Genomic DNA, 27,124 nt, shown 5'->3' with positions numbered 1-27,124 from the left:
TACTGATCTGTAATTTTTTGTCCCCTTGTCACCTGAATATGTTAAAAGCTATGCTCAGCTTCAGGAGTCAGCAGATGCCCCAGGCCTGAAGAGCTGACTCAGATATCAGGCTTACCTTTCTGCATTTCTTTCTTCTCCTAGAACTTACCCTTCTAATTTCTGTACTACCTTGTTAGCTTTCTGATGCTTTTAAGCAGATTTTAAAAAATATATTTTGTTCATGTGTCTCAGTTATTCAACGTGGGAGTCAGGGCTGCATCACTTACCTTGCCATTACTAGAAGCAGTGCCCACATCCCCACCAAGGATTTTATTACCTGAAATCCAGCAGGGATGTTCATACATCTCTAGGACAGAGAAATAACATGATTAAAGTGGTACTTCAGGAAGACGAACATGTCAGAGGTATGCGGGACAGAGAGGGGTTGGGAAAAACTCAGTAAGTAGAACAATGAAGAGGCCGTTCGAACAGAGGGCCTCCTAAAGTAAGATTGTATTAGTCAGGGTTCTCTAGAGGAATGGAATCCATAGGAAGTATAATTATAAAAAGGGGACTTATTAGGTTGATTTACACGACCAGAAGCTGGATAGTCCACAATGGCGGTCTGCAGGCTGGAGAACTGCAAGAACCAGTAGCTGCACAGTCGAAGAGGCTGAAGCCCCAGAACAAGAGGGATAAAAGGTGCTACCCTAGTTGGAAACCAAAGGCTTCTAGATAATCAATCACTGGCAGAGTCCACTTTGGAAGAGTGGAGAAACCAGAGTCTGGTATTCTCAGAGGACTGCAGCAACAATCAGGAATCCATTCAAGAAGAATTGAGCTTGCTGTTTCCTTGTTCTTCCAGATTTTATTCCTTCCAAGTCATCATCCTATTGGACGGTGTTTCCCAGCTGTCTCCATTTCAGTTGGCTATCCCACATGCCAGTCGTTCCTAGACACACCCTAATTGACACACCCATAATCCTTTTAATCTCTTGTATCCTTTTAATCCAATCAGATTGACACTTCAAGTTGGCCATTACAAAAATAAAAGCAAAGTAAAGGATGAGTTTGGGTTTTTTACATTGGATGGGCCAAAATGAGTCTTGGCTCCCAGACTTACTAGCAGATTACTTTTCAGCACTTCCCCAAGCTATCCCCCTTGTCTGTCCTAAGGATAATCAAGTCCCTACCTCCTGTATTGAAAAAGTTAACAGAGCTCATGTAAAACCTTAGTGTTAGTACCTGGCACATAGGTAGTGTTCAATAAATAGTAGCCATTGCATTACTATTCCATGATCCAAGTCTCAGCTACATAGATGAAAATTCAATATAGCTGTTAATGACAGTGATCAGGACCATGACATTGTCAACCTCATGGAAGACCATTCATGCTAAATGAATCATAGTGAGTATCTTGCATGCCTTTATGCAGCAGCCCTCGCATCAGTGACATTCATCATAAAGTAGGTTTTGCTTCCTGAAGTTCAGTTAACCCTGGGTCAGCTGTGGTCTGCAAATATTAAAAGGAAAATTCCAGAAGTAAGCCATTCATAAATTTTAAATTGCACATTCTTTGGAATAGGATGATAAAAATCTCTTTCCTTGATGCTCCATCCTGCATGGGATGTAGACCATTTCTTTGTCCTGTGTATCCCAGTGGTATATCCACTCATTAGTCACTTAATCTCAGATGTCAGATCAGTTGTCATAGTATTGTAGTGCTTATGTTCAGGTGACCCTTATTTTACTTAAAATAGCCCCAGAGGGCAAGAATAGTGATGCTGGCTATTTGGATGCTCAGGAGAAGCCACCAATTTCTTTCTTTAAGTGAAAAGATGAAAGCTCATCATAGACATGTATAAAATGAAAAAACACAGCATACACAGGATTTGATATCATTAGTGGTTTCAAGCATCTGGTGGGAGTATTGGAATGTAAATGCCATGGAAAAGCAGAGCTCTCAGATACCTACAATGAGCTGAACTGATTTACAGACGGGTGTCAAGGTTTTGAAGTTGAGCCCGACCCTAGATCTCAAAGGTACAATGATAGCTGATTGCACAAAATGCCTTTTGTCAGGCCCAGTGGTAGATATTTTAACTTTTTTACTTCCTTTGATGCAGAGGTTACTCACATTTTAGGTTCACAGAATATAAAATCAGCATTTGACTCTTAACCCGGTGTATAAGAATAGAAGTTCAACACAACAACAACGAAGAATCAGATTATGAGGCTTCATATTACAAAAGCATTCATATAATCATAGATAACCTTGGAACTCATCTCTCTGAAGTGTCTCTCTCTTCTAGACGATCAAAGAGTGGACCAGAAAGATGGAGTGACAAGCCCAAGGACACACACCAGCCACAGTAGTCAGGACTAGAACACAAACTCCTGGTATCTGTGTACTTTGATTCTCTTAGGCAAAAAATAGCTCCTCAGTGTCTTCTCCACTTAGCCTCTGCCTTCCCCAACTCAATTCAGGTTTCACGGGGCCTGGGTATTTGTACCCAGAGAAGACTTACAGAAATGAGAACAGTGGTGTGTCACCCTGCATTTCAGTAATAAAAACTAAAAAAATATATGCCAAGTAGGCATCTTTGCTTTTCAGTACTCAGCCCAGCCTTTTAATCTTTAGAAACAGATTTTGCTTTTAGTGACCACTAAACAATCAAGTTGTGGTAGTAGGCTTAAGGTAGAATTCCCCTTCTACTTTCCTTCTTAGAAAGCCACAAAGTTATATGCTCATCCTCTGATAAATATCCAATGGAAAACTTTCTATTTAATGCAGCAAGACCACTAGTAATTTATTACATGTCCAGTGTGTGGGAGATGGGGCTGGGTATACAATCAAGTGAAAAAGAGGATATGTCTTCATGTAAATGGGTTAGCTTTTCATTGTGCATCTCTGGGGATGTCCTAGCTATTAAAAAAAATGAAATAAGTGAAGTTCTTTCTAAGGATTTCCCCTACTTTGATTAAATACTCACTCTGTTTACTTTTCTCAAAAAAGCCCTCTTAAAATTAATAGCAGTCATGATTTAAGAGTTTTAAAATTTGGGTCAACCACCAATCCCTCTTGCTTAGGCATTGGCCTTGAGCACTCTTTTTGGTGGGGATGGGATTGTCCTTTTTTTTTCCCCTGGGGACTTAGGACATTGTTTATATTCAGGGGTCACAGTAAAGTGTGCACACTGACTTCTTGTAAGGTTGACCCTCTGGTAGGGCTGGAGGTGGAGGGGACTTTATTTGGCTCTCTGTGTGTTAACAACCATGATGATGATGATTAACAAAAATGTGATCTTCATATACATTGTGCAATTGGAGAATTTTAACATTTTTCATAGATGATTTCACAATCACCTATGTTGAAACTGCTGAACAGTTTCATCAGTGTTTCTGTTGTAGCTGTTAGCACATAGGGCATATCTGTCAGGATGCAGGGTTAAATGACTCTTCAAGAAAAAGAGAAGGATAAACCCCAGATACTTTCTCCTTCAAGTCTAGTGTATACTTCAATATACATTTTGGGTAAAATGTGAAACGATATACATAAAAATAAATTTTATTAAAACTATTAATTTCTGGACAGGTTTGATTTCCATATGTCTTAGTCCATTTTCTGTGGCAATGACAAAACACTGAGGTCGGGACTTCGTGAAGAAAAGGGGTTAATTTAGCTCACAGTTCTGAAGGGTCAGGGGTATAGCTCGGCATCTGGTTGACTCTGTTGATGACACCAGGTCTGATGACAGCACAATGGCAGGAGTGTGTTTAGAAGAGGAATTCAGGGGAGCTGCCGAGCTCACTTTAACAACCCATTCCAACAGGAACTGTTCTAATCCTATAGGGCCCGGCCCATCTCTTCTAAGGAAGAGATTTATTTTGAGTTTTGGCTGGCAGTTAGAAAGGCATGCCATATAAATAGTGATGGCCCAACATATATATGGTGCAGTAAAATATGACAGACCAAGGGAGAAGATCTGTCAGCCAGAATGGCGACTTGGTAGGAAGTCACAGAATATTCAAGAAATTCATGTGTAAATATCAAAGAGATTCTAGATCCTCACTTCTTAGAGTGTGGTCCAGGGACGTGGGAGCTTGTTAGAAGTGTAGAATCACAGGTCACCTAGAATACCGAATTGAGATTCCTACCTATTATTAAAGTTTATGAAGTGCTGGTCTAGATTTCATAATCAGATCTTACCTTTACGACTAACAAGACTGACCATATCTTTCATTTCCTTAAATCCTTAAGTTTCTTCTTCAGTTCTGGGATGTTGAACCAAGTCCTAGGTTTTGTTTTTCCAGGACTTGGAAGGTCAGTCGTGTCTCAAGCATCTGTCCTGTTGCTGGACACCTACCTGAAGGCCTTTGCATTATCTCTGCCTATGCTGCTGTCTTAGAGACAACAGAAAACTACACCGTCAGAGTTCTGGAGGCTAAAAGTCTAAAATCAAGGTGTCAACAGGGCCTTGTTACCCCTGAAGGCTGGGGGAGGATCTGTCCTTCTTTCTTCAGCTTGTAGAAGATCCAGGTATTCCTTGGCTGGTCATGGAGTTGCTCCAGTCTCTGCTTCTTCCTTTACATAGCTATCTGCCCTCTGTGTCTTCACATGACATTCTTTGTATGTCTGCGTCTTTAATACTCTTTTCTTATAAGGACATCAGGACACTGTTACCCTCTGGTCACAACATTTTCATCAGCCAGTCAGGATATAACCTTGTTTTATGTATTTTCTGTTTAAACACAACTTAGTTAATGCACATTGTTGACTGATTAATATTGAATTCACAGCCATGGTATGTAGCACTATAACTCATGCCCAAGTGAAGCTCATCTCATTACATGTATTTTCTCCAGAAGGAACATGACAGCCTTGTTTTGCTTAGGAGCAATACACAGTACTTCAGTACCACTCTTAGAGGCCATTTTAAATGGCAAAATGACCAACAAAAAACACAAGAGTGTGGAAAATGTCACACTAAATAGACCGTGAAAAGGACATTTGTTTCCAGTAGGAGAGCAGAAACAGGAAGGTAAAATGTGCCTTGTTCAATATCAGCTGGGACTGTGCATACCAGGTGAATTGTGTCCACCCCCGCCCCCCTTTGCATGTGTATGCAACAACCACAAAACACCATAAGTATTGATTTTGTGGTAACCAATAAATTTTAGTAAGTAGGCAAATTCACATTTACAGAATTTGGAAATAATGTAGATATCTGTATCTTCCCTCACAGGCTGTAGTTTTAGTGACAGAAGCCTTTTTGAAATATCTCAGGTGATCATTTTTTTTAACATGGGTTATTTGTTTAAAAATAAAGAGAGAGATGGGAAGAAATATAATATTATTATGACTATGAACTGGAATCAGGGCTATTTGCGCATGCCTCTTGTATTTCCACATTACTGAGGGTAGGCACAATGGCACCACTTATGCCTGTTATGTTGGCCCCTCAGAAGAACTGGAGGCTGTTGCTGTCTCGTAGGACTACTGTAGCTGCCCCCCACTCCTGCTCTTCCTTCTTCCCCCACTCTGTGTCTTAAGATCTTCTCCTAAGGAAGGATCTGACTGGTTTAGTGGACACCAATTCATGGGACAGAGCCCGAGGTCCACTCAGACCACTGTCCCTTGGTATAATCTTCTATGTATAGCTTTGCCCAACACTCTCAGAGCTCTTCTGTAACTCCTTTCCATCCTGTGTGTAAGACTCTTCATGTTGGTAATTCCCTTCTTTCCTATCACCTGTTAGACTGAGTTTCAAGATGGCGGGGATTGTCTTATCTTTTCTAGTTCCTGGAACTTCATTCTCAGTCCGTGATCTTTGAATGAGTATATGAATGAATGGAATAACTTGGAATCCATGAAAAGCAGCTATACTGGGAACTCCCTGTGACCATTTCATGTCTTTTATAATGTTTCAAAGGTTCCTGTTACTGTTTCCAAGAATGGAGACTTGGATCCTGCAGATGTTGAGAGGATGGGACCCACCATCAATGGCAGCCCTGATGGGCCTGAACTTCAGATTTGGTCCAGTCCTTATACTGAACATTTCCTGTGTAGAAGGCAGCATTTAGGCTTTGTAGGGTTATAAAAAGAATATATAAGAAGTGAACTCCTATTCCCAAAGAGTTTACAATTTGCTTAGGTAGAGAGGGTACACACAGCTGAAAAGTTTACAGGTCAGGTAAGAGATAAGATTAAAGACTTGACTTACAACAGCTACCCTAAAGCAATGTTGATTTTCAAACGAGTGGTGCAAGATCTGTGTGTATTGTGGGAGTTGGAGGAGGAGGAGGATTCCTTTGGGCTGGAGTGGCCTGGAAAGGCCTGGTGGAGAAGGAGAGTGGACTCTGGGTCTTGGAGTATCGCTGAGGATTGGCAAGGCCAGGGAAAGAAGAGCAGAGTGCTTGGTATGAGCAAGGAGCAGAAGGCGTCTGCAACATGAATGGATTAGAAATGTGAGAGGGGTACAAGGAAAAGGCAGGTAGCCTCTACTAGTAAAGGTGAGGCCCTTCATGGTGCATGTCATGACGTTTGCACTCTGGCACTAGTCGGGGTAGGGCAAGCTGGAAAAGAGATATTGATCACCACATTCCACATTCAACTGGATATAATTTTAAGAACTCATTTTAAGGAGAAATGAGTTCCACAAACATGAGACAGTTAAGGGTTGAAAAGAGGGCTGGGGTATAGCTCAGTTGGTAGAGTGCTTGCCCGCATGCACAAGGCCCTGGGTTCAAACCCCAGCACCACCACCAAAAAAAAAAAGGGGGGCGGGGGGAGTTGAAAAGAGGATTATAATGTCACATTGTTCACAATGTCCTATAGTGTAGATGTAGAGACTTGAATTAGCATCAACTTTGCTTTTAGATCCTAGATTAAATATAAATTTAGACATAAATAGTGTGAAGAAGGGTAGACTGTGTGGAAGATGCTTTATTAGTGATTCCACTCAGCAATATTTTGATGGATGAGGGAAAGTTTTCAAAAGGAATTTGGAAGGAGTGGGGAGAGGCTATGTGTGGGCTGATGAGGGAAGATGTTCAGACCAGGGAGTGATTTGCAAAAGGAAAGTTAAGTTGGAGGAAAAGGGGATGCTTTCAGGTCAGAGGAGAGGACTGTACTGAGGACAAATGCTTGAGGAAGCAAATAAGAGATTACATCAGAGTAAGAGCAGAGTTGAAGCAAGGATAAATGCTGGTGATCTCTGAAAACAGAAATGGCTGGTAGTGAAAAACCTTGGGGGTAACCAAATTAACTGATTCCTTTAGAACTCTCAAGTTCCAGTATTGGGGATTCAAGGCATTTCTATAGCCCATATCCCCAAGAGGAACCAATTGGTTGTCATAACTCTTTATAACAAAACTATTTTGTTCTGGTATCCTTGGATTTTAGAAGGATAATACTCTTAAAGTATTGTAAAATACTGGTCCTCTGAATGCCTGGTATGTTGAAGGTTTCTGCTATAAACATAGCCTGAGTGGGGGGCAGTAAAATAACATGAGGCAGTCACTGAGGGAGGGGTCTGAATTTCCTGGCTAGCTGGGTGTCTGCAAGACCAGGCCTACCATGTCCATAGGTCCCTTCAACTGAAAGCCCGCTCAGAGAATGGCAGGAACTGGGCCATTCCACCACTCCCACCAAGACAGGATGAACAGGAGAGATAAGTAGGGGCAGGTGGCCAGAGGGCAATACCCCTGAATATACTCACCTAGAGCCCCAACCCTGAGGAAGGGGGTGGAACAAGCAGGGATGATACAGACAAGACACTAACAGAAATACCTAATGTTATCTTTCTTTTGCTTTTGCAGAAGGGTACCATGCCAGTGGAAAGGATGCGGATGCGCCCATGGCTGGAAGAACAGATAAATTCAAACACAATACCAGGGCTAAAGTGGCTTAATAAGGTAAGTGTATGCATATGCATGTGCATGTGAGAGATTGAGATTGAGAGGTCCTGGCTGAGAACATGCCCCCATGGACCACCCAAAGTAAAAATTGTTATTTGTGTTCAAAATCTCAGACTCAATTAATTACAAAAACCAACCAATTAATTGTGGTCATAGAACATCAAGTTATCATATCAAAAAAGTTTTTATCATTAGCTCAGAAAGTTACCTCAATCCTGAGTTCCCAGTCGCAGCTCACCTTGGGATTCTGGATGCCTTTTTGGGAAGCTCTCTGCTATGGTTTTCTTTAGTGACTGTTTAGTCAGCTTTTTCCATCACTGTGACCAGACGTCCTGATAAGAACAATGCAGAGGAGGAAAAGTTTATTTGGGGGCTCATGGTTTCAGAAGTCTCAGTCCATAGATGGCAGACTCGATTGTTTTGGTCTGAGATTGAGACAGAACATCATGGCGGAAGGGCAGAGGAAGGCCGCTTGGGACCTGGAAAACAGGAAGTAGAGTGAGAGAGATGGGGAGAGAGCTCACGGACATAAGATAAACCTAAAGGCATGCCCCAGTGACCTACCTCCTCCAGCCATCTCTTATTTGCTTCCTCTGAATTGGTCCAGTCCTTATACTGAACATTTCCTGTGTAGAAGGCAGCCTACCTGCCTATAACCACCACCAAGTCAATTCATATCAGTGGATTAATTCACTGATGAGGTTAAGGCTCTCATTTCACCTCTGAACTGCTGGGAGCCATCTGTGAACTGTGCATGAACCAAATTGGCATGGAAGCCATTGGGTAGGAAAGTCTGGTATCTGGGAACTCCCAGCGGCAGTCCTGCTGGTTTGAGACCGCCCAGTACATGTGATATCCTACCTAGCTCTGCCAGAGTCCTCAGTGCACTGGAGATGGGGTGGCCTGCTGGAGCCACATAGCCACACAGCCTCTCAGAGATGAGTGTGGCTTGCCAAGATGCCAATCAACCTGTTGACTGCAAGACACCGTGAAGCAAGATTCCACCTGCTGAAACCTTATCCCTGACTTTGATGTACTCTCCCTTAAATAAAGGACTGGAGCCATTTTCTAGTTGTTTGGTTCTAGCTCCTATGTGGACTAGAGGACCTATCAGGAGCTCCTTTTTTTGAACCTAATTTCTGGCTCTGTCTCTTATTTCTTTTCTAAATATTTCAAACTTCCTCCAGTTGGCTCATCACCATCTGAGCAGGAAACTGCCCTGGTAGGGTGCTGGCCGCCCCTTGATACTGAACTTCCACGCATAGTCTCACACACGAGCTTTTGAGGGAGACTCATGTCTAACTCATAACAGTGCCCTTGCCCTTTTCTTTAGTCTCTAGAGTTCTTTCTTGCTTCTCCTATCTTTCTAGGATGAAAGGACATGGAAACGCCGCCACTTTATGTTGGGAATGGAGCATACTGATTTTTTCCCCGAATGCTCTCAATGTAAAGAACTTTCGTTTTTGTCTTTTAAAAATACTCATTTTTATCTTTACATGAAACCTTGTTGGTATTCCCACATGTCAAAAAATAAGTTGCTTATCATTTACAACTCCCTCAATGCACACATGTACACACAAATACTCCTTTATTTTGTTAACCTCAGAACTATCAGTCTAATCAATCTTAGCTATTGGGGGTGCATCAGGAAGAGATAATGCATGCAAAACTAACAAACATCTAAAAATATGTAGTTATAATTTAGAAAAGTGACTCGATGTAATATGTCATGCCTGTTTTAAGGAGGCCCAAGGGAGAAGTTTCTCTTCTGCTACTAGGAACAATTGCAATTCTTCTGAGCAAATGTCTTTTTCCTAGTCACCATCCCCCAACCCTTTTCTTTTTTAATCTTAAGGACATGATGAATAATTTAGCTGGTCAGGCTGTATCTTTGTTCCAGGTGCAAGAGCTTAGAGCCAGATTGCAGATTTTGTCCTGCTTCTAACAAGGGAAGAAGGTGCCACAGCAATTTTTCTTTTCTTTAATATCACTCCTGACTTCATTTTATCTTTTTAGATATCTCAAATCTTATTTCTTTTTGTTCTTTTTCCCTCGTCCATTTATTTTGAACTCAATGTTCCTGTATTTGAATGCGGCAAGTGAAACAAGGTGCTCGTTTTGTGTGTTCTATTGTGGCACCTTGAGGCCTCAGACAATATATTTTTCTATGCTTGTTCTATCTATTGTGTTTTTAGATTTAGATACATAATTATCCTTTTCCAAAGAAACAAATAAGAAACCAGGTTGTTTCTTCTACAGCTCAGTTAGCAGCGGTATATGAAGGTAGAAGGAAAGGGAGTTGGAGACACATAGGGTAACAAATAAAAGGAGCAAAAGCTAACATTTGTAAGTGCCCGGCTCCCAGGTACTCTTCTAAGCAGGGCATATGTGTTAATTCACATGATCCCCACTGTGGAAGGCAGGGGGAGGGTAAGTAGGATTCCATTTTGAATAACAAGAAAACCTTATCTGTCTTGATTTAGTGGAAGATTGAAGTAGATGTTCCTGAATTTGAAGAAAATTGTCTGTTTTTTTCTTTTTCTTATTCTAAAATGTGCCTCTGTATGTGGAGAACATGCAGTGCCATCAGGCCTCCTGTGTCAAGTAGGCACTTGCCAGGCTGTAGTTGGTCATGCTCTACAGGAAGTTGAATGATGCCCCCACTCCCAGGGTATGTCCCCGTTCTCACCTCCAGAACCTGCAGCCTTATTTGGAAAAAAAGGGTGTTTGCAGATGCAGCGAAAGACTTCAAGTTGAGACAGTCGTCTTTATAAGACGCAGTCATGCACACACATGCATACACACACACACATGAGAACCCATGTGAAAACACTGAGACTGTTGTGACAGCCACAAGCCAAAGAACTCCTGGAGCCACCACAACCTGGAGGAGGCAAGGATTCTTCCCTAGAGGTTTTGAAAGGAATGCAGGCCTGCTGACACCTTGATTTCAGATTTCTGGCTTTCCAGAACTGTGATAGAATAAGTTTCTGTTACCATAAGCCGTCCTGGTTGTAGTCTTTTGTTATAGCCTTAGGAAATCAAGGCACCCTCCAGGGATTGTCCTCTGCAGGACTGTCCATGGAGGGCCTCTCTTTTTCCATCCACTTTGTCCATGTTTTTCTGATCTAGAACCAAAAGGCAAATGGATATCTTTTTGCATAACTGAACACTTAGTCCCTCACAGATGGTCCTTCTCTGCTGGTTTTCATTCATTTGCTCTTGGCGTGAGAGTTCTCTTTCTGAGTAGGAGTGGGGAAGGGGATTTCTTTGCCATCTTGTGGGCTCTTCTGCTAGAGCTGTACATGAGCCCGGCTGGTGGAAGGGCTGCTGACCACTGCTGCCCCTCAGGACAGTGCTGGCACAGTATGGCCCAGTGTTCCCTGTCAGGTAGGGGTCCCACTGGGACCTAGCCACAGCAGGCATGTGGCTGTGTTTGTGCCCACAGGCAGTGCCATCATGGTCACTGCAGACCTTGGATGGGGTCAGGGTATTCTCTCTCTATAGGTACATTCCCATGGGCATTTAAAAAAATTATTTTTAAAATTTGTTCTAATTAAGTACACATGACAGTAGAATGCACTTTGACACATCATACATAAATGGAGTATAATTTCTCTTTCTTCTGGTTGTACATGATGTAGAGTCACACCAGTTGTGTAATCATATATGTACATAGGGTAATAATGTCGAATTCATGCTACCATCCTTCCTACTCCCATACCCCTTCTCTCCCTGCACTTTCCTCTACCCAATCCAAAGTACCTCTGTTCTTCCCAACTCTCCACCCTTATTGTGAATTAGCATCTGCATATCAGAGAAAACATTTGGCCTTTGTTTTGGGGATTGGCTTATTCTGCCTAGCATATTCTCCAGCTCCATCCATTTACTGGCAAATGCCATAATTTCATTCTTCTTTAAAGCTGAATAATATTCCATTGTGCAATATACCACATTTTCTTTATCCATTCATCTGTTGAAGGGCATTTATGTTGGTTCCATAGTTTAGCTATTGTGAGGTGAGCTGCTATAAACATTAATACATTAACGTGGCTGCGTCAGTGTAGTATGTGATTTTTTTTTTATAGGTTTCTTGTTGATTTAGACTTGTCGGGATTCATCTGTCCACATAGATACTTCATCCAGAGCCTAATATTTCCTTTCCATTCACAAGCATCCCTGCCCAAGAATCCCTGTTTTTAGTTTGAGTAGTTTAAGGTCATTCCAGAATCTCTTTCTCACTAAGACTGCAGGGACTAAGAAAGCAGATGCTGCCCCTGGGTCTTTGATTTACTTATGCCTTGGTTAGTGTTGCAGTCCACTTTGTGTTGCTGTAACAAAATACCTGAGCTTGGGTAACTTATCAAGTTTATTTGGCTTACAGTACTATAGCTAGAATGTCCAAACAGCAGGGTGCCCATATCCTGGTGAGGGCTTCCTTAACTGCTTTACAACGTGGCAGAGAAGTAGAAGGGACCAAGTGTGTAAACAAGGAAGAAAGACATCTAGAAGGACCCTGACTTGCTCTTACAATTGCCACTCTTAAGGGAACTATTCCATTCTTAACAGATCTGATCCTCTCCTGTGAGACAGCAGTGGTGCATTCAGTAGTCCTCTTTAACTAATTATCCACTATTAGACTCCATCTCTTAAAGGTTCTACCACCTCAATACCGCCACACTGGGGACCAAGGAAACTTTGGAGGATGCGCTCTAACCACATCCAAATCATAGCCGTTGAATTCAGAATGTGTCCTATTTATGGTGCAATCTCCAGGCTCAGAAGCCCCACAAACAATGCATGGCGATCTTATCATAGCTGTCCAGGCCTCCCGCCTGCTGAGCAGGAGGCACTGCATGAGCATTGTTCTGCGAATGCAAATGCATGGATGAGCAACATTGGTGGCTGTGTTTTTGTTCTGTTAGGATTATCAGACTTATCAATAGTGAGTTAGCCATTGTCACAGGATTATCAGAGTTATCAATAGTGGATTGACCATTGTCACATCTCTCTCTTCAATGAAGCCTTTCCAACTCAGTACATTCTTAGTAAAAAACAAACAGGTGATTAATTACTGGCTAAATTTGTTTCTATTTCCTCCTCCTAATAAATTTGAAGGAGAAAAGAAATGGATTAGGTCATTGCATTCCTTCAAAGGAACAGGAAGTTTGTCAAAGCAGTATTATATGTGGCTTATGAATGGGGCTGGGGCTTGAACAACTTCTTTTTATTATGAGTAGGTTTGGATAGTCTAATGATTAGGATGAATAGAATAGCAAATTCCCATAGGCCCGCATCTTAGATCTGTTAATTTTTGTTGTATTTTTGTGTGTGCGTGCATGTGCATGCGTGCGTGCGTGTGTGTGTGTGCATGTGTGTATGTGGTATTATAAAGCTACTCTCTGACAATGTATGTTTATAAGATTTAAGGACATATCAGCAATGCTGTTATCAATTAGATAAAGTTAATAATTTTCAATGTCATCATTATCCCATTCATATTCAAATGGCTTTAGTTTTCCCAGAATATCTTTTTACAGCTGATTCACCTGATTCATTCAATCAGACTCTTAGAGAAAGCTCACAGGTTGTGTTTGGTTTTATGACTTGAAGCCTCTTCTGATTGTGAATAGCTTCCTGTGTTCTTTTTGTTTTCCTTCTTGCCCTTGACTGTTGAAAGGGTCTAGGGTAGTTCTGGAATTGTCCAAATTCGTGGTGTCTCTGGGCCATTTATTTAGGAAGAAGAGGCAGACACTGCCAGGCTCATTGTTTCCCATCCTGGTTATTGATGTTCTTAGTGCATGTGGGAGATCCCCTGGGATGCAGGCACTGAGGCCACTGCCCAGGCACAGAGACCATTCGGCAGTGCCAGACTTTCCCTTTCTTTACTTGAAAACAGGCTTGTGTTTGTGTCAACATCAGGCTGTCTCTGCCCCAAGAAAGAAGTCCAAAACAAAACAAAAAAGCAAACCGATCAGAATATCTTAAAAATATTGGAAGAAAGAAGAGAGAGATAACTGGACTAGTCTCTGCAGGAGCCAAAGTGTGTGTTCTGCACTGTGCACGAGAATCACAGGCGCTTTTCAGAGCTCAGGCAGTGCTTGTGTCTTCTGCCCTCTGATGGGCTGGTCACGGCGTCTGCAAAGACACATAGCAGCACTGTCACTGTCCCTCAGAACACAGGGATCGATGATTCGAACATTTACTCAGTAGAATCTCTTTTGATTTAAAAAGGAATCTCACTTTTTACCTTTCAACATAGTCTTTTTAAAAAACGGTATCTGTGATATGCTTATTTTAGCAGTTTCTTCTTTATTTTTTTGCAATCTTGTTTTTAAAAAACCCATATAACTAGTCAAAAGTTATATGGATTTTTTTTTTCAAATCTACCATTTTAACTATTTTAAGTGTGCAGTTCAGTGAGAATAAGCACATTCATGCTCTTGTGCAAACCATCCTCATGTAGTTCCAGAACTTTTTTCCTGTCAAAAGGAAACACTGTACCCTGTAAGCCCTCAGAGCCCATTTCTTCCTCTCTTAGCTCAGGGCAACCACTAAGCTACTTTTCTGTCTATAAAACTTTGCCTTCTCTGGATATTTCATATAAATGGAATCATTCAATATTTATCCTTTGGATCTGGCTTCTTTTAGCACAACTGTTAAAAGTTCATCCTTAGCTGGGCATGGTGGCACATGCCTGTAATCCCAGTGGCACAGGAGGCTGAGGCAGGAGGATGGAGAGTTCAAAGCCAGCCTCAGCAAAAGTGAGGTGCTAAACAACTCAGAGAGACCCTGTCTCTAAATAAAATACATAATAGAGCTGGGGATGTGGCTCAGTGGTGAGTGCCACTGAATTTAATCCGTGGCACCAAAAAAAAAAAAAAAAGTTCATCCTTATGGTAGCATTTTTAATTCCTTTTTGTGGCTGAATATGCAATATCTTGTGTATACATTCATCAACTGATGGAAAGGTGAGTTGTTTGCATCTTGAGGCTTTTGTGAGTAGAGCTACCGTGCACATTTATATATCAGGTTTTTGTTTGGACACCTGTTGCAATCTTAGGGTATGTAACCAGGGGTAGAATTACAAGATCAACTGGTAATTGTGTTTTACCTTTTTGAGGAATGGCTAAGCTGTTTTTTTCAAAGTGGCTGCACTATTTTATATTCCTTCCAGCAGCATAGAAGAGTTCTAGTTTCTCTGCATCCTCATCAACACTTTTTCTTTTCTTTTTTTTTTGCTTTTTGTCATAAATTTTTAAAATTCCAGCCATTCTGGTAGGTGTGAGGTATTTGTTGCTTTGATTTGGAGTTCTTTAATGACTTAATGAGGTTCAGCATCTTTTCATGTGCTGTTTATTTGTTTATTGAGAGAGGTATATTTGGGTCTTTTGCCAATTTCAAGAAGAGCCATTGTGGATTATCTATCTATCTATCTATCTATTTATTTATTTGCAGTGCTGGGGATTGAACTCAGTGCTGCATGCATGCTAGGCAAGTGCTGTACCACTGAGCCACACCTCCTGTCCCTCCTTGGTGGATATTGCAGGGTTTGGTAGCTGTTTTTTTTTTTTTATTTTTTTATTCTAATTTGTTATCTATGACAGCAGAATGCATTATAATTCGTATTACACATATAGAACACAATTTTTCATATCTCTGGTTGTATACAAAGTATATTCACACCATTCATGTCTTCATACATGTACTTTGGATAATGATGGCCATCTCATTCCACCATCATTTCTAACCCCATGCCCCCTCCCTTCCCCTCCTACCCCTTTTATTTGATTTCATGATTTTTACATGGTTTCTGTGAGACGAGATTTGATTGTGTGTGTGTGTGTGTGTGTGTGTGTGTGTGCGTGCATGTGCACAAATGCTTACAAGGATCTGCCTTACCTTTATCAGCTTTGTGCCTTGCAAGGTAGACTTTACATGGTGTCATTCCAGAACCCTCTTGATCTACCAAAAGAAGTACAACAGCAAACTTTTCAGGATCTGTGTCTTTCAGCAGAAAGTTTTAGATTGTATGTGTGTGCATTTCAGGAAAATTATTTCATTGGAAATCAGTTCTTTTTCATTTATATTCATGTTCATGTGAACATAAAAAAAAAAAAGCTGCATTGAAGGATCTTGTTTTCAGATTTTCATGTACAGTAACAACAACAAAAAACACCCCTTTTCTTTGCACTTTGTCCTACCTGAGATGAGACTCTGCAATGGCTACCAATGACACAGAATGAATAATGAAGAGTTGATGGAAAGGTCTCTCTCTTTCAGTTCTTCTTTATTAACTGACTTTTAAAAATATGGTAGAATTTTCCCTTGTAACAGTTTTTGGGAAACTCTCCAACATTCTGAAATATTTTCAGCTTAGTGAAGAGGTTCTGAGTCCCTGTAGGGACCGCTGAGACGCTTTCTGGATTTCACCATGTAAGACCAAAGTGGTGGAAAATCCCTCCTGATGTTCCCTTTCCTTCCCAGTGCGTGCACCCTGAACTTAGCAGTAATCAGGACTGCCTGAGAGCTCTTTAAAAAGTGCAGTTCCTGGGCTCTACTCTTCACAGAGTCCAGGTCTGTCACAGGACAGGGAATCCTCTTAACGCCAGGAGATAATATGTAGTGTGAACATGGAATCACTTGACCTTGGTTTGGAACATAGACATTTTTAATCATAAGTTCCTTGATTTAATAATTTGGTTCTGTTTCTCAGTTTTCTCAACTGAAAAATGAAAATTATATACTTAGTTTGGTAGCTAGTAACTGTGAGATACAAAACTGAGCCCCTTGTGGACATGGGTAGACAGATGTACAGTGCTGCAGGAACCTTTGTCTTTCTGGCTGGACCAGGGTGCACCACACGCAGTTTCACTGTGAATATGACTTCGTTTCTGAAGCTTTAGTTTCTCATCATGTGTTTGCCTGGGTTGTTTTATTAAACAGTTTGGGGTTATCTCTGATTATAAGAAAGAGAGAGAGAATCTGACAGGATTGTACTCAAGAACTTTTCACCAGAAACTTTATGAGTGTCCTCTCAGAGTCTCTACATTTTTGTTCGTATTTCTTGCTATTTCATGCAGGGCTATAGACCTCCAGGGATTAGAACAGAGACAAAATTCTCTATTTTTGTCAAACATACAAGCAGATGGAGATACTTGATTTCTGTGACAATGACCTCAGATACACTCAACTTCCTTTTAGCAGCATAAAGGGTGTATGTTATTTTTAACTTACCTAAGGCAGCTGGAGTGACTGTTTACCAAATGATGAGAAGAAACTGTAAGGATATGCATTAGAAGTTTCAGTCGGTGACTATGGTACTGTTAAAAAAAAAAGACAGGCACAAATTGTAGGACTCTTTGGCACATCCACATCTTCCCTTTGACCCTGGAATACATTCCTACTCTTCCAGGCTCCAGGAGATTCTGACTGTCCTCCAGGGTAGACTGTCAAGATTTGGGACCCTTTGGGGAAGTGGATTTGCTTTATGGTTGATTGTACCATAGACACTCAGCAACTCAGTGGTACTTAGTGGGAAATCTTAATTAGCTAGAACTTAAGAACCCTTCGTCATGTTTAGCCAAACCCCATGACTGTAGTTCTTTTTTACCTTCATTAACTCCAGGAAAAGAAGATTTTCCAGATCCCCTGGATGCATGCGGCTAGACATGGGTGGGATGTGGAAAAAGACGCACCACTATTTAGAAACTGGGCCATCCACACAGGTAATCAACCCTCTGTATTGTGTAGCGTCAGGTGCTATCGTGTGTTTTCATTACACATATAATATATCCTGACTTATGGTTACATCACAGAGAAGTGGTGTTCCACCCATCTTCCAGGACCTCAGTCTTAAAATGGCCCCCAGTGTAGTATTCTGATAAATTCCCCAGTGTTACCAGGGCAATATTCATTCATTTGTTTTGGAGCTAGAAACTTGGGTTGAATTTGTTTTCCCTGAAGGTAGTCAGGCATATATTTATTCATTACAAAATTCAAGTAGGGAGCTATTTACAGGGATGAAATTTTTACTCAGTGTTTGAAAATCACAAATTATTTCTGCCTGTTGGGCTTTCCCCCTTGCGTAGAGTTCACATGGATTCTCCATTCTACCAGTTGATTTTTTTCTCTCAAGCAGTTTGGTAGAAACCATCCCTGCTTGTCTCAGTTTGCCCCAAAATGTCTAGGTTTTAAAAATAAAATTCTAACATCCTAAGAAGCTTCCCCTTCAGTCCCAGACAAAACAGGCTCGAATGAAAAGGTCTCTCTGTAGTACCTGGTCAGCAAGACTTTGTTTCCAGAACTTTTTTACTCTGTGTCTAATTTTTCCTTTTTTTCCCCCCACCTCTGGCTATTTTGTTAGGAAAGCATCAGCCAGGAATAGATAAACCTGATCCCAAAACATGGAAGGCGAATTTCCGATGTGCCATGAATTCTTTGCCTGATATCGAAGAAGTTAAGGATAAAAGTATAAAGAAAGGAAACAATGCCTTCAGAGTATACCGGATGTTGCCCTTATCTGAACGACCTTCTAAGAAAGGTATAGATATTTACTGACTAAAATAACAATCGCTCAATACATACCACGGTGCCTTTGTGATTTCTTTTATTTCTACAACCATGGTTGCTACAAGGGCAGAGTACCTGTTAATGCCATAGGTGATAATTCTGCCCTTACCTCACTTGGAAAAATGTCTTTCAAGGCACCAAAGGCATAAAAGATTCATTTGGAATTTTGATCATGTGTAGATTAAAGTAACAAGTTCACTGAGAGATTTAGAATTCAATGTAGGGGAAATGTTTCTCTCTCTGTCCACAAATTAATCCCAAACTATTGTTTGTTGCCACAGGAAAGAAACCAAAGACAGAAAAAGAAGACAGAGTTAAGCACATCAAGGTAATCTTCGGTTGTTCAAAGAGAGAGCCAAAATTGGGCCCACATTAATGATTCATGTTCTGTTTCATACAAACAAATAATACGATCTCTGTGGAGTGTTCAGTCTCTCTCGGGTGCTTTATGTGTCTCCTCTTTGGCATGTACTCACTTGCAGACCCAGGTACACATATTCCCCACTTAATCCAATATCACTGAGAAATTTATGAATGAAGTCAAAAATTGACCCTGTGCTTGACAGTCCAAAGCCTGCATCTGGTCACTACAACTCTTGTCTGCCAGTTAGTTCCAACTGCGCTCTAGCAGCCAGCTTACATCTTATATTATGAAATTTATTTTCAGGCTATTAAAGATATTTTAATGTATCTTAAATATCATGTACTTCTATTAAAATGTATTGACTATATTTTACATATATTCTATCATAGGCCATTAGGAGGGGGATGCAGTGCTGAGCTCAAGCACTCTGTTGGTGTACTTCTCATGGTTGCTTTCTTCTCCACTGTAGAACTCTCTCTCATGACTTTCAAGGGTTTTCTGTAGGGTTGTGTGTATGTGCATGAGCTTTTCAGTAGGCTGTCTGATATGTTTGAGGATCTTTGTGCATGGATCGTATAGCCCTTGTTAAACAGTGAGAAAAGAGCCAAGTATCCCATGCACAGCTGGGGAACAGCTTCTGTGGCTAAGAAAGAGCAGATGGTACAGTCACAGACCCATAGGCCACCTGAGAGACCATCAAGTTCACGGGCTTCCATTTGCAGAGGAAGAAACCGAGGTGCAAAAGTTGACTGGCATATGTCCAAGATTGTGTGTCATAACTATTCTGATTTGTAATCTAGAAGCACTGTTGAAAAAAAGACCCATACTGTCCAGACAGCATGATGTTTAAAAACAAGCCGGTAAATTGAGATCATCAGAAGAAAAGTGCAATATAATTTATTTCAGATATATAATGAAGCTTGTCAGAGGGTCACATCCCTTGTTATCCATGGAGGATTGACTTTAGGATGCCCGCTTAAAACCCATAGATGCTCAAGTGCCTTATATAAAATTATGTGGTATTTGCATAGAATCAATGTATATCCTCCAGTTCACTTTAAATCATCTCTAGATTACTTATGATACCTAGCAAAATATAAAGGCTACGTAAGTAGCTGTCTATTATCCAGGGGGTAGTGACAAAGTAAAAAAGCTTGTGTGTGTTCAGTGCAGACACACTTGCTTTTTCTAGTATGTTCAGTCTGCAGTTGAATCCACAGATGCAGAACATGTTGATACAAAGTTAGATTTTGAAAAACCTGGAAAAACTTTTCAAGTTTTGGAGAGATTTACCTCTGCAATGGAAAATAAATATTGTAGACATAGTATTTTAGCTATGTATTAGCTATGTATAGTATTTTAGGTACTTCCAGTTGCATTTTCGATATTTTTAGTTACTGGCTCATTTATAATGTAGCACAATATTAAGAACTAATTTACTTAAGTTTTTATTGTGGAAATATTTTATACACATAGAAAGGAGACAAATGAGTAAACTTCACTGCAGAGACGATCACCCTAATATCAACATTAATCAGCTTCTTGCCAATTTTGTTTCATTAGTATTTTCTAATGACTTCTGACTTTCAACATAAAATCATAGATATTCAACTTATTTTGACTTACAAAAACAATTTCTTATGGTTTAGTTCAATATTTGGAAGCAAATTCCAAACACTGTTATTTCTTCCACAAATATTTCATTTTGTATATTTGAAAGATAAATGCTCTTAAAATACCATAGTATCAGTATTTTACATGAAAACATTAGTAGTAATTAATTGATATCATCAAATATTCAGCCAGTGTTCAGATTTCCAGTTGTCTTAAATATTATTATACCTTCTATACAATTTGTTTACCTGAATTAAGATCCATGTAAGACCCGCATGTGATTTTTTTTATGTCTCAAGTTTTTTTTTAAATCTATAGGTGTTTCCTACATCACTTTTTTTAAAAAAATTTTTTTCTTGCAATTGTAAAAAAACAGTTGTTAGCCATCTCTCATGACAGTGTGGATTTTTTTTAAGTCTTGCAGTTTGATTATTTTATCAAATGTATTTTTTCCACAAATATGTGATTTTGAAAAATTTGATAGAATCTTAAGTGTGAATGTATCATATTTACTCTTTTCACAGCATCTAGCTTACTGCCTGGCATGGAACAAATAATTAATATATTTTTTGACAACTTAATGGATGCATAAACATTTTTGAATAAATAAATGCATGAGTAAATGTGTGGTGAAGTGACGAATTTTATATTAGGATGCAGATTTAATTTCACAACTGCAGGTAGGAGAGAAATAAGAATAGAGTAACATGTTTATTTTAACACATTTTGTATAAATCTACCCAGTATTTTCCATTGAGTGTCAGATACCAATGATTATAAGATGTACCATTATTTTATGTATTTCTCGGAAAATCAGCTTCCCATGAATTGATTGTAAGGCATCTCTGTTTCAGGGGTGTGGAAATGTGAAGAAATGTGCTTCCTAGAATTGATGACATGAGATATTCTCATAAGTAAGGGATCCTTGCATTGACATTACCCTTGCAGTGACTTCCACATGTCCATTAAAATGAGCAAGTTGAGGAGAGCATGGCTGTGAGTGGGACTTGGTCTTGTTGGCTCAGGAAGTAAGTGAGAACCCCCTTGGGTGCAACATGTGAGTCAAGTTCCCCTCAGCAAAGTGCGTATTATGAAATTCTCTGTAATGAAGATATGGTCAGTCCCTGAAATGTGTTCCTTGGGGGACACCATTTCTTCAGCAGAAGGCAGATGATTCATCAGATATAAGTGCAGCCTAACTTTGAATTTAAATCTACTTGCACATGTCTTATAACACAGCAGTGGAAAATGGGTAAGGCCAGTGGGCTGCCCATGGTTTGTGGTTCCTGGCTGCCAAAGTCAGCGAGTTGACTTGGTGTATCTGTAGAAGGTTTTTACAGTTAATTCCCCAGGTGGTCTGGAATGGTGCAGGTAGAGGAACTTATCCTTTCTGAGCTATGAATACATGACTGTATTTATTTATTTATTTTTTTAAAGAGTGAGAAAGAGGGGGGGAGAGAGAGAATTTTAATATTTTTTTTTTTTTTTTTTAGTCTTTGGCAGACACAACATCTTTGTCTGTATGTGGTGCTGAGCATCGAACCCGGGCCGCACGCATGCCAGGCGAGCGCGCTACCGCTTGGGCCACATCCCCAGCCCATGACTTTATTTTTGTATATTAGAACACCTGAGCTCCAAGTTTATATGTTCTGTGCAAACTTATAACAGGATAAACTAGTAGCTTTCTTCTATTCAGAAGTTTGTCAGTGTGTGCCTAGTGTTATGAATACGTGCTGTCGAGGCAAGCTCTTCCCAATTTTCAAATCCAGTTGAGGCTTTAATTAGCAAACCATGTTTAGGACATGCCAGCCAATTACCTGAAGTTTTTCTGGGTCACTCAGATGATTTATGCTGTCACAGCACCCACTTTGGTCCCCCAAGACTCACAGCCATGTGGCTGGTTTGGAAATGATGCCTCAATCTCCTCGGGTATTCTTTTTGTGAATGCATTCTATGTTACTTAGTGAACCACATTTTACCTGACCTCAGGCCCACCTGTGTGAAGGTGGCCATCTAACGAAATTTGAAAGAAAAAAACAATAGTGAATTATGTTAGAGTGGATATCATCAGTGCATATATGTGTTTCAAAAATGTCATCGTGTAGTGTTCTGTGAGAATTCAGACAAGACAGAGAACATAGGATAAAAGTAGATAAAACGGAGGGTAGACAGTTGGCTTTTTTTAACCCCTCTAAATGGCAATTATTACCTCATTTGATCTCCCTGTGATAAATAGGTCATCTCCCTTTTACATATTGAGGAAGTAGAGGCACAGAGAGATTGAGTTATTTTGCCAAGGTTGCACTGCCTCATGGAACTCTGGGACTTGGATTCCAGTCAGTCATCTCCAGGACCTGTGCTCTGTTACTTCATCCAGTGCCTCTCTGTCTCTTGGAATCTGCAGTGAGAACTTTGGGTTGGGTAGGATAAAATGGAAGCATTTCTCAAAACTAGAAGCTTCATGAATGAAGCTCTAGAGATGATAGTTGTTGTTTAGTCTTCCTTGGATGAGTCAGGAAACTGGCTTAAGAGCAGGAATTTTTGTGAGGGAACAGTGGAAAATGAAGATGTGCAGGTAGAGCAGTTATAAATGACTACTTCCTGCCTTAGAGGGTGGTTTGCAGGTGTAATGTGTGCTTTGAAACTGTGAAATGCTTCCAGATCAAAGTATTAGTGTCATGATGGAAATATAATTGAAAGGGGCCTAAAGCCACTGGTGAAGAGTAGGACAGGCTTGTGTGAGTTCTCAACACAGACCCATGGGCAGAACTTGCAAAACACAGCAGATTCCAGTCCACAGAACTTTCCAACAGAGCTGATGGCTCTAACAGCTACATGAGCGACATGAGCTCTCAGTCATTCAGGGACAGGCCAGGTGACCACCTGTTTTAGCTGTTGCTACAATAGTCCCTTCACAAGTTGGAAGAGGTCTTTCAGTTTTTAAACTTAATCAGATGAAAACACGAGAACCCCACTTGAAAAGCACATAAAATCCTACCTTGGGTGAAACAGGTATCAATCAGGCTTATCCCGCTTACTCTGATTGCTTCCTTCCTCTATAGGTGGCTTTTAAGGGGACTACTTAGAGCATATATGGGTGATTTTTGAGAAATAAAGTACCATTGAAATCCTTAGAGCAGATTTTTTGGAGCATGATAGAGTTGGTATTTATGTTTTTTGTTTTTTTTTTTTCGGTTCTGGGGATTGAACCCAAGGCCTTGTGCATGCAAGGCAGGCACTCTACCACTCTACCAACTGAGCTATATCCCCAGCCCTTTAGAGTTGGTATTTAAGGCAGGTCTTTCTTGGGGTGATCAGAAGGGATGGTGGGGAGGAGAGACCATCATAGCAAATGCAGACAAAGATGGCAGCCACGAGAATGGAGCAGAGGAGACATTTCTCCAGAGCATGGAAGGAGGTTCAGAAGATAAAAACAGGAGTAATTAAAGAGGAGGCCCAGAGAAAGGATGCTGGGAATGGTGCTCATTATGGAAAAGAGGGCAGGTTTAATTTTGAGTGCCAAATGGCAGAGAGCCCTGTAAAGCAAATGTTCTTTAGCAGATTGGGTCACAGGCATAGAACTCTGGTACGTGTTGGGGGATATAAGTGGATGGTCATTTGCTCCAGAATGACATTAGACAGATGCCTTCTCCAAGACAACAGCTCTGTGAGATGCAGACAGACCCCAGGAAGAAGGGAGAGAGAGGAAGAGAAGTCAAAAGGGAAGCTGCAGGGCTGGGGATGTGGCTCAAGCGGTAGCGCGCTCACCTGGCATGCGGGCGGCCTGGGTTCAATCCTCAGCACCACATACAAAGATGTTGTGTCCGCCAAAAACTAAAAAATAAATATTAAAAAATTCTCTCTCTTAAAAAAAAATATGCGGTGTTGTTCTGCAAGAAAGATTTGTCTCCTCTCCTCCATCTATCTATCTTTCTTAAAAAAAAAAAAAAAAAAAAAAAGGGAAGCTGCAGTGAAGAAAAGGGAGAGAGTGAAGATGACCTCGTTCTAGAAAGGGAAAGTATTCCTGGGACTAGGCAAGAGGTTGCAGGCTGTTTTGTACTAGAGCTATCCTTTATGGACTGTGGCTGCTGTGAAACGATGTGTGCACCCTTCTAGGTCCAATTCCCTGGCCTACGCTGTGGAGCTCAGCTGCCAGCCTGAAATTTTTGTTACCTGATAGACCTAGAGATACCCTTAGATTTGATGTCCTTAAATTGGTTTAAAGGAGACTAGCTTTGCATGGATGAATTAGGGCATTTTGGGGTATGGAATGGTAGAAATTCACCTTATGGCTGTTACTTGAGGGGAAGGGAGGTCAAGAAAAGGAACTTTTGACACATGTGAGACAGAATGGGCTTGGAGCAGAGGGATTCAAACCTTGGCCCAGTAGAGGCCCTCTACTCCTCTAACTTAGGATCACTCCAGGTCCATCTAGCAAGCCTAACTTGAGACCAGCCAAATGTGGATTATTTACAGGTCTAAAGAGAGCTGCTCCTACCTTTAAACTCTCTGTTGCTAGTTTGTTTTTGCTTAAAATCTCTTAAACTGTAGACCAAACCTTAGGTTCTGTAATTCTAGAAAATATTCTTAAACCTAAATATTTGGCAGAGTTAATGCATGAACTTTTATGGTTTTCTTTGGAGCAAGGCAAGAGGATCAGAAACCAAGAATGCTATAGGCTACTTGATTTACAGGAGAGCCTTTATCTAAAATGAAAAAGAGAACTGAGAGGAAGCTGTTAATATGAGCCATGCTAGGTTATGGTGCAGTGTGAGGCCTGATTGAGTCTGGTCAGGAGTGAGGCATCAGAAAGGACCTGCTAGACCTGCACTATGTCTGGGCACATGGTACATAAAGAACTTTCCGCTTCTTTTCTCAGCTTGAATCCTTGAGTTATTTAATATATTGTAGGTTTAGTAGGTTTAGATGTACTTACTTCTAATCATTTCATCATTTTGACTGAGTTTAGTGAAGACCCTTTTCCCATGGGCCTATTGTTCTGGGTGGAGTCCTTTCCATTTTACTGTACAGCTTACCATCTCGTCCTTTCACAGTGACTGTACTAATGAGATGGTTCCCACTGAAGACTGAAATTGCCAGGATTTTTTTTTTTTTTTTTTTGGATGGGAGATGGAGGTGGGAGGAGTAAAACAAAATTCAAAATAGGTTCTCAGTCTCCATTGGTAAAATGTATTGCTCCATTGCAGAACAGGTAGGGATGGTGGTGTAAAACAAGGTCCAGATAATTTTCTCAGTCTCCATTGGAATGAGTCTAGGATACAGGGGTTTATTAAGACAGAAAGATCCTGGGATTGAACCATTGTGCATGAAAGACTAAATTCAGTTTCTGTATCTCCTCAGATTAAAAGGAGTGTGATCTTGCAGAGTTAATTTAGTCTCTGAGTAATGATTTTCTCAAGTGGAAAGTGAAAAAAGTATCACTTGTCACTAAGTAAACTGTAGATCATATGAAGCACAGAGATCTTTGATTGAGAAGTCCGAATAATTTAGGCTTGTGAATATATGCAAGTCTGACTGCCTTGTTACTTTGGTAAGAAATTTAGAAACAGAATGAGTTTAAAAAAACCCAAAATAACAAAAGAAACTTCTAAAAAAAAAAAAGTAGTTCTTTGCACAATTTCCTCTGATCCCTACACTGAGTTCCTTTGGAGGCAACTGAGGAGATGGAAGTGGAAATATGAAATGCGAGGGATGATTGGGGAGGGAGAGACTCACAGGGGCCGATAGAGGATGCCATTAAGAAAGGAAAGTCTGGGGTTGTGGCTCAGTGGTAGAGTGCTACCACATGTGAGGCACTGGGTTTGATCCTCGGCACCACAGAAAAATAAATAAATAAAATAAAGGTATTGTGTCCATCTGCAACTAATTTTTTTTTTAAAGAAAAAGGAAGGTATTATTGGAATGAAGGGAATGAAGCAGTGTCCAGTTTAATTCAGTCTCTCAAGGGGGTGTAGTACAGAGCTTCCTATTAGGTATAAGAGTTGGGGTCTAGGGAAAAGGAAGTGGGAGAGGGCCACTGGGTTTGGGAGAACCAAGATTCATCAGTAACCTTTGATTGTGGTGAGGAATTTACTTAATAGTAAGTCCTTATTTGTCTCATTTAATCCTCATACCAGCCCTGTGACATGGATCTTGTTTCCATGGATTTCAGTTTACAACTGTCTGAGTGCCCTAGGAAAGGCTTAAGGGGGTTAAATAAAGTCCTGCAACCAGTGAACAGTGGAGGAGCCCGTCTTTAGCCCCTGGTTTGTCTGATTCCAAAACCCATGACCTTATCAGCCTCTGGGAGCTGGATTCTGCACATGGGGTGGAAGCGAGACCATAGGTACCTACGGACAGGGAGCGTGGGAGGAGACAGTTAGGAAAGGCAGACATTAATTTAGTGGTTCGGCTTTAGGAAGGAGGGAAAAAAAATGGTGACTCAGGTCACAGAAAGTGAAGTATTTTCCCAGGAATGTTAGGCTTCTTATTTGAAACTTATAGAAGAGATGTTGGAGGAAACGGGGAAGAAAAAAAAAAAAATCTGTCCAGGAGTGCTGTTCTGGGTTCTTCCTTTATTTATGTTTGACCTTTAGTATGTCTGGTAAGCCATGCAGCGTATGATTTCTTTTTCTTTCTTCCTGTCTTCTCTCTCTTTTTCCTCTTCTGTTTTCT

General features: G+C 40.6%; 1 protein-coding gene across 6 annotated transcripts in view; it reads left to right on the top strand.

Annotated features, from left to right (window-relative positions):
* Irf2 (interferon regulatory factor 2) overlaps positions 1 to 27,124 on the top strand; it is an 86,064-nt gene that overhangs the window by 35,476 nt on the left and 23,464 nt on the right. For all 6 annotated transcript variants that reach the window (XM_076852387.1, XM_076852389.1, XM_076852385.1 and 3 more), the window contains exons 2-5: positions 7,801 to 7,896; positions 17,528 to 17,627; positions 18,266 to 18,442; positions 18,753 to 18,799. In XM_076852387.1, the coding sequence (XP_076708502.1) occupies positions 7,810 to 7,896; positions 17,528 to 17,627; positions 18,266 to 18,442; positions 18,753 to 18,799 (411 nt within the window). In that variant the 5' untranslated portion in view covers positions 7,801 to 7,809. The remainder of the gene's footprint in view (positions 1 to 7,800; positions 7,897 to 17,527; positions 17,628 to 18,265; positions 18,443 to 18,752; positions 18,800 to 27,124) is intronic.

Source organism: Callospermophilus lateralis, chromosome 4 (genome assembly GCF_048772815.1).
Source record: "Callospermophilus lateralis isolate mCalLat2 chromosome 4, mCalLat2.hap1, whole genome shotgun sequence".
Taxonomy (NCBI): Eukaryota; Metazoa; Chordata; class Mammalia; order Rodentia; family Sciuridae; genus Callospermophilus; species Callospermophilus lateralis.
The sequence above is the reverse complement of the archived record's forward strand: the minus strand, read 5'-3'. Positions and strand labels throughout refer to the sequence as shown.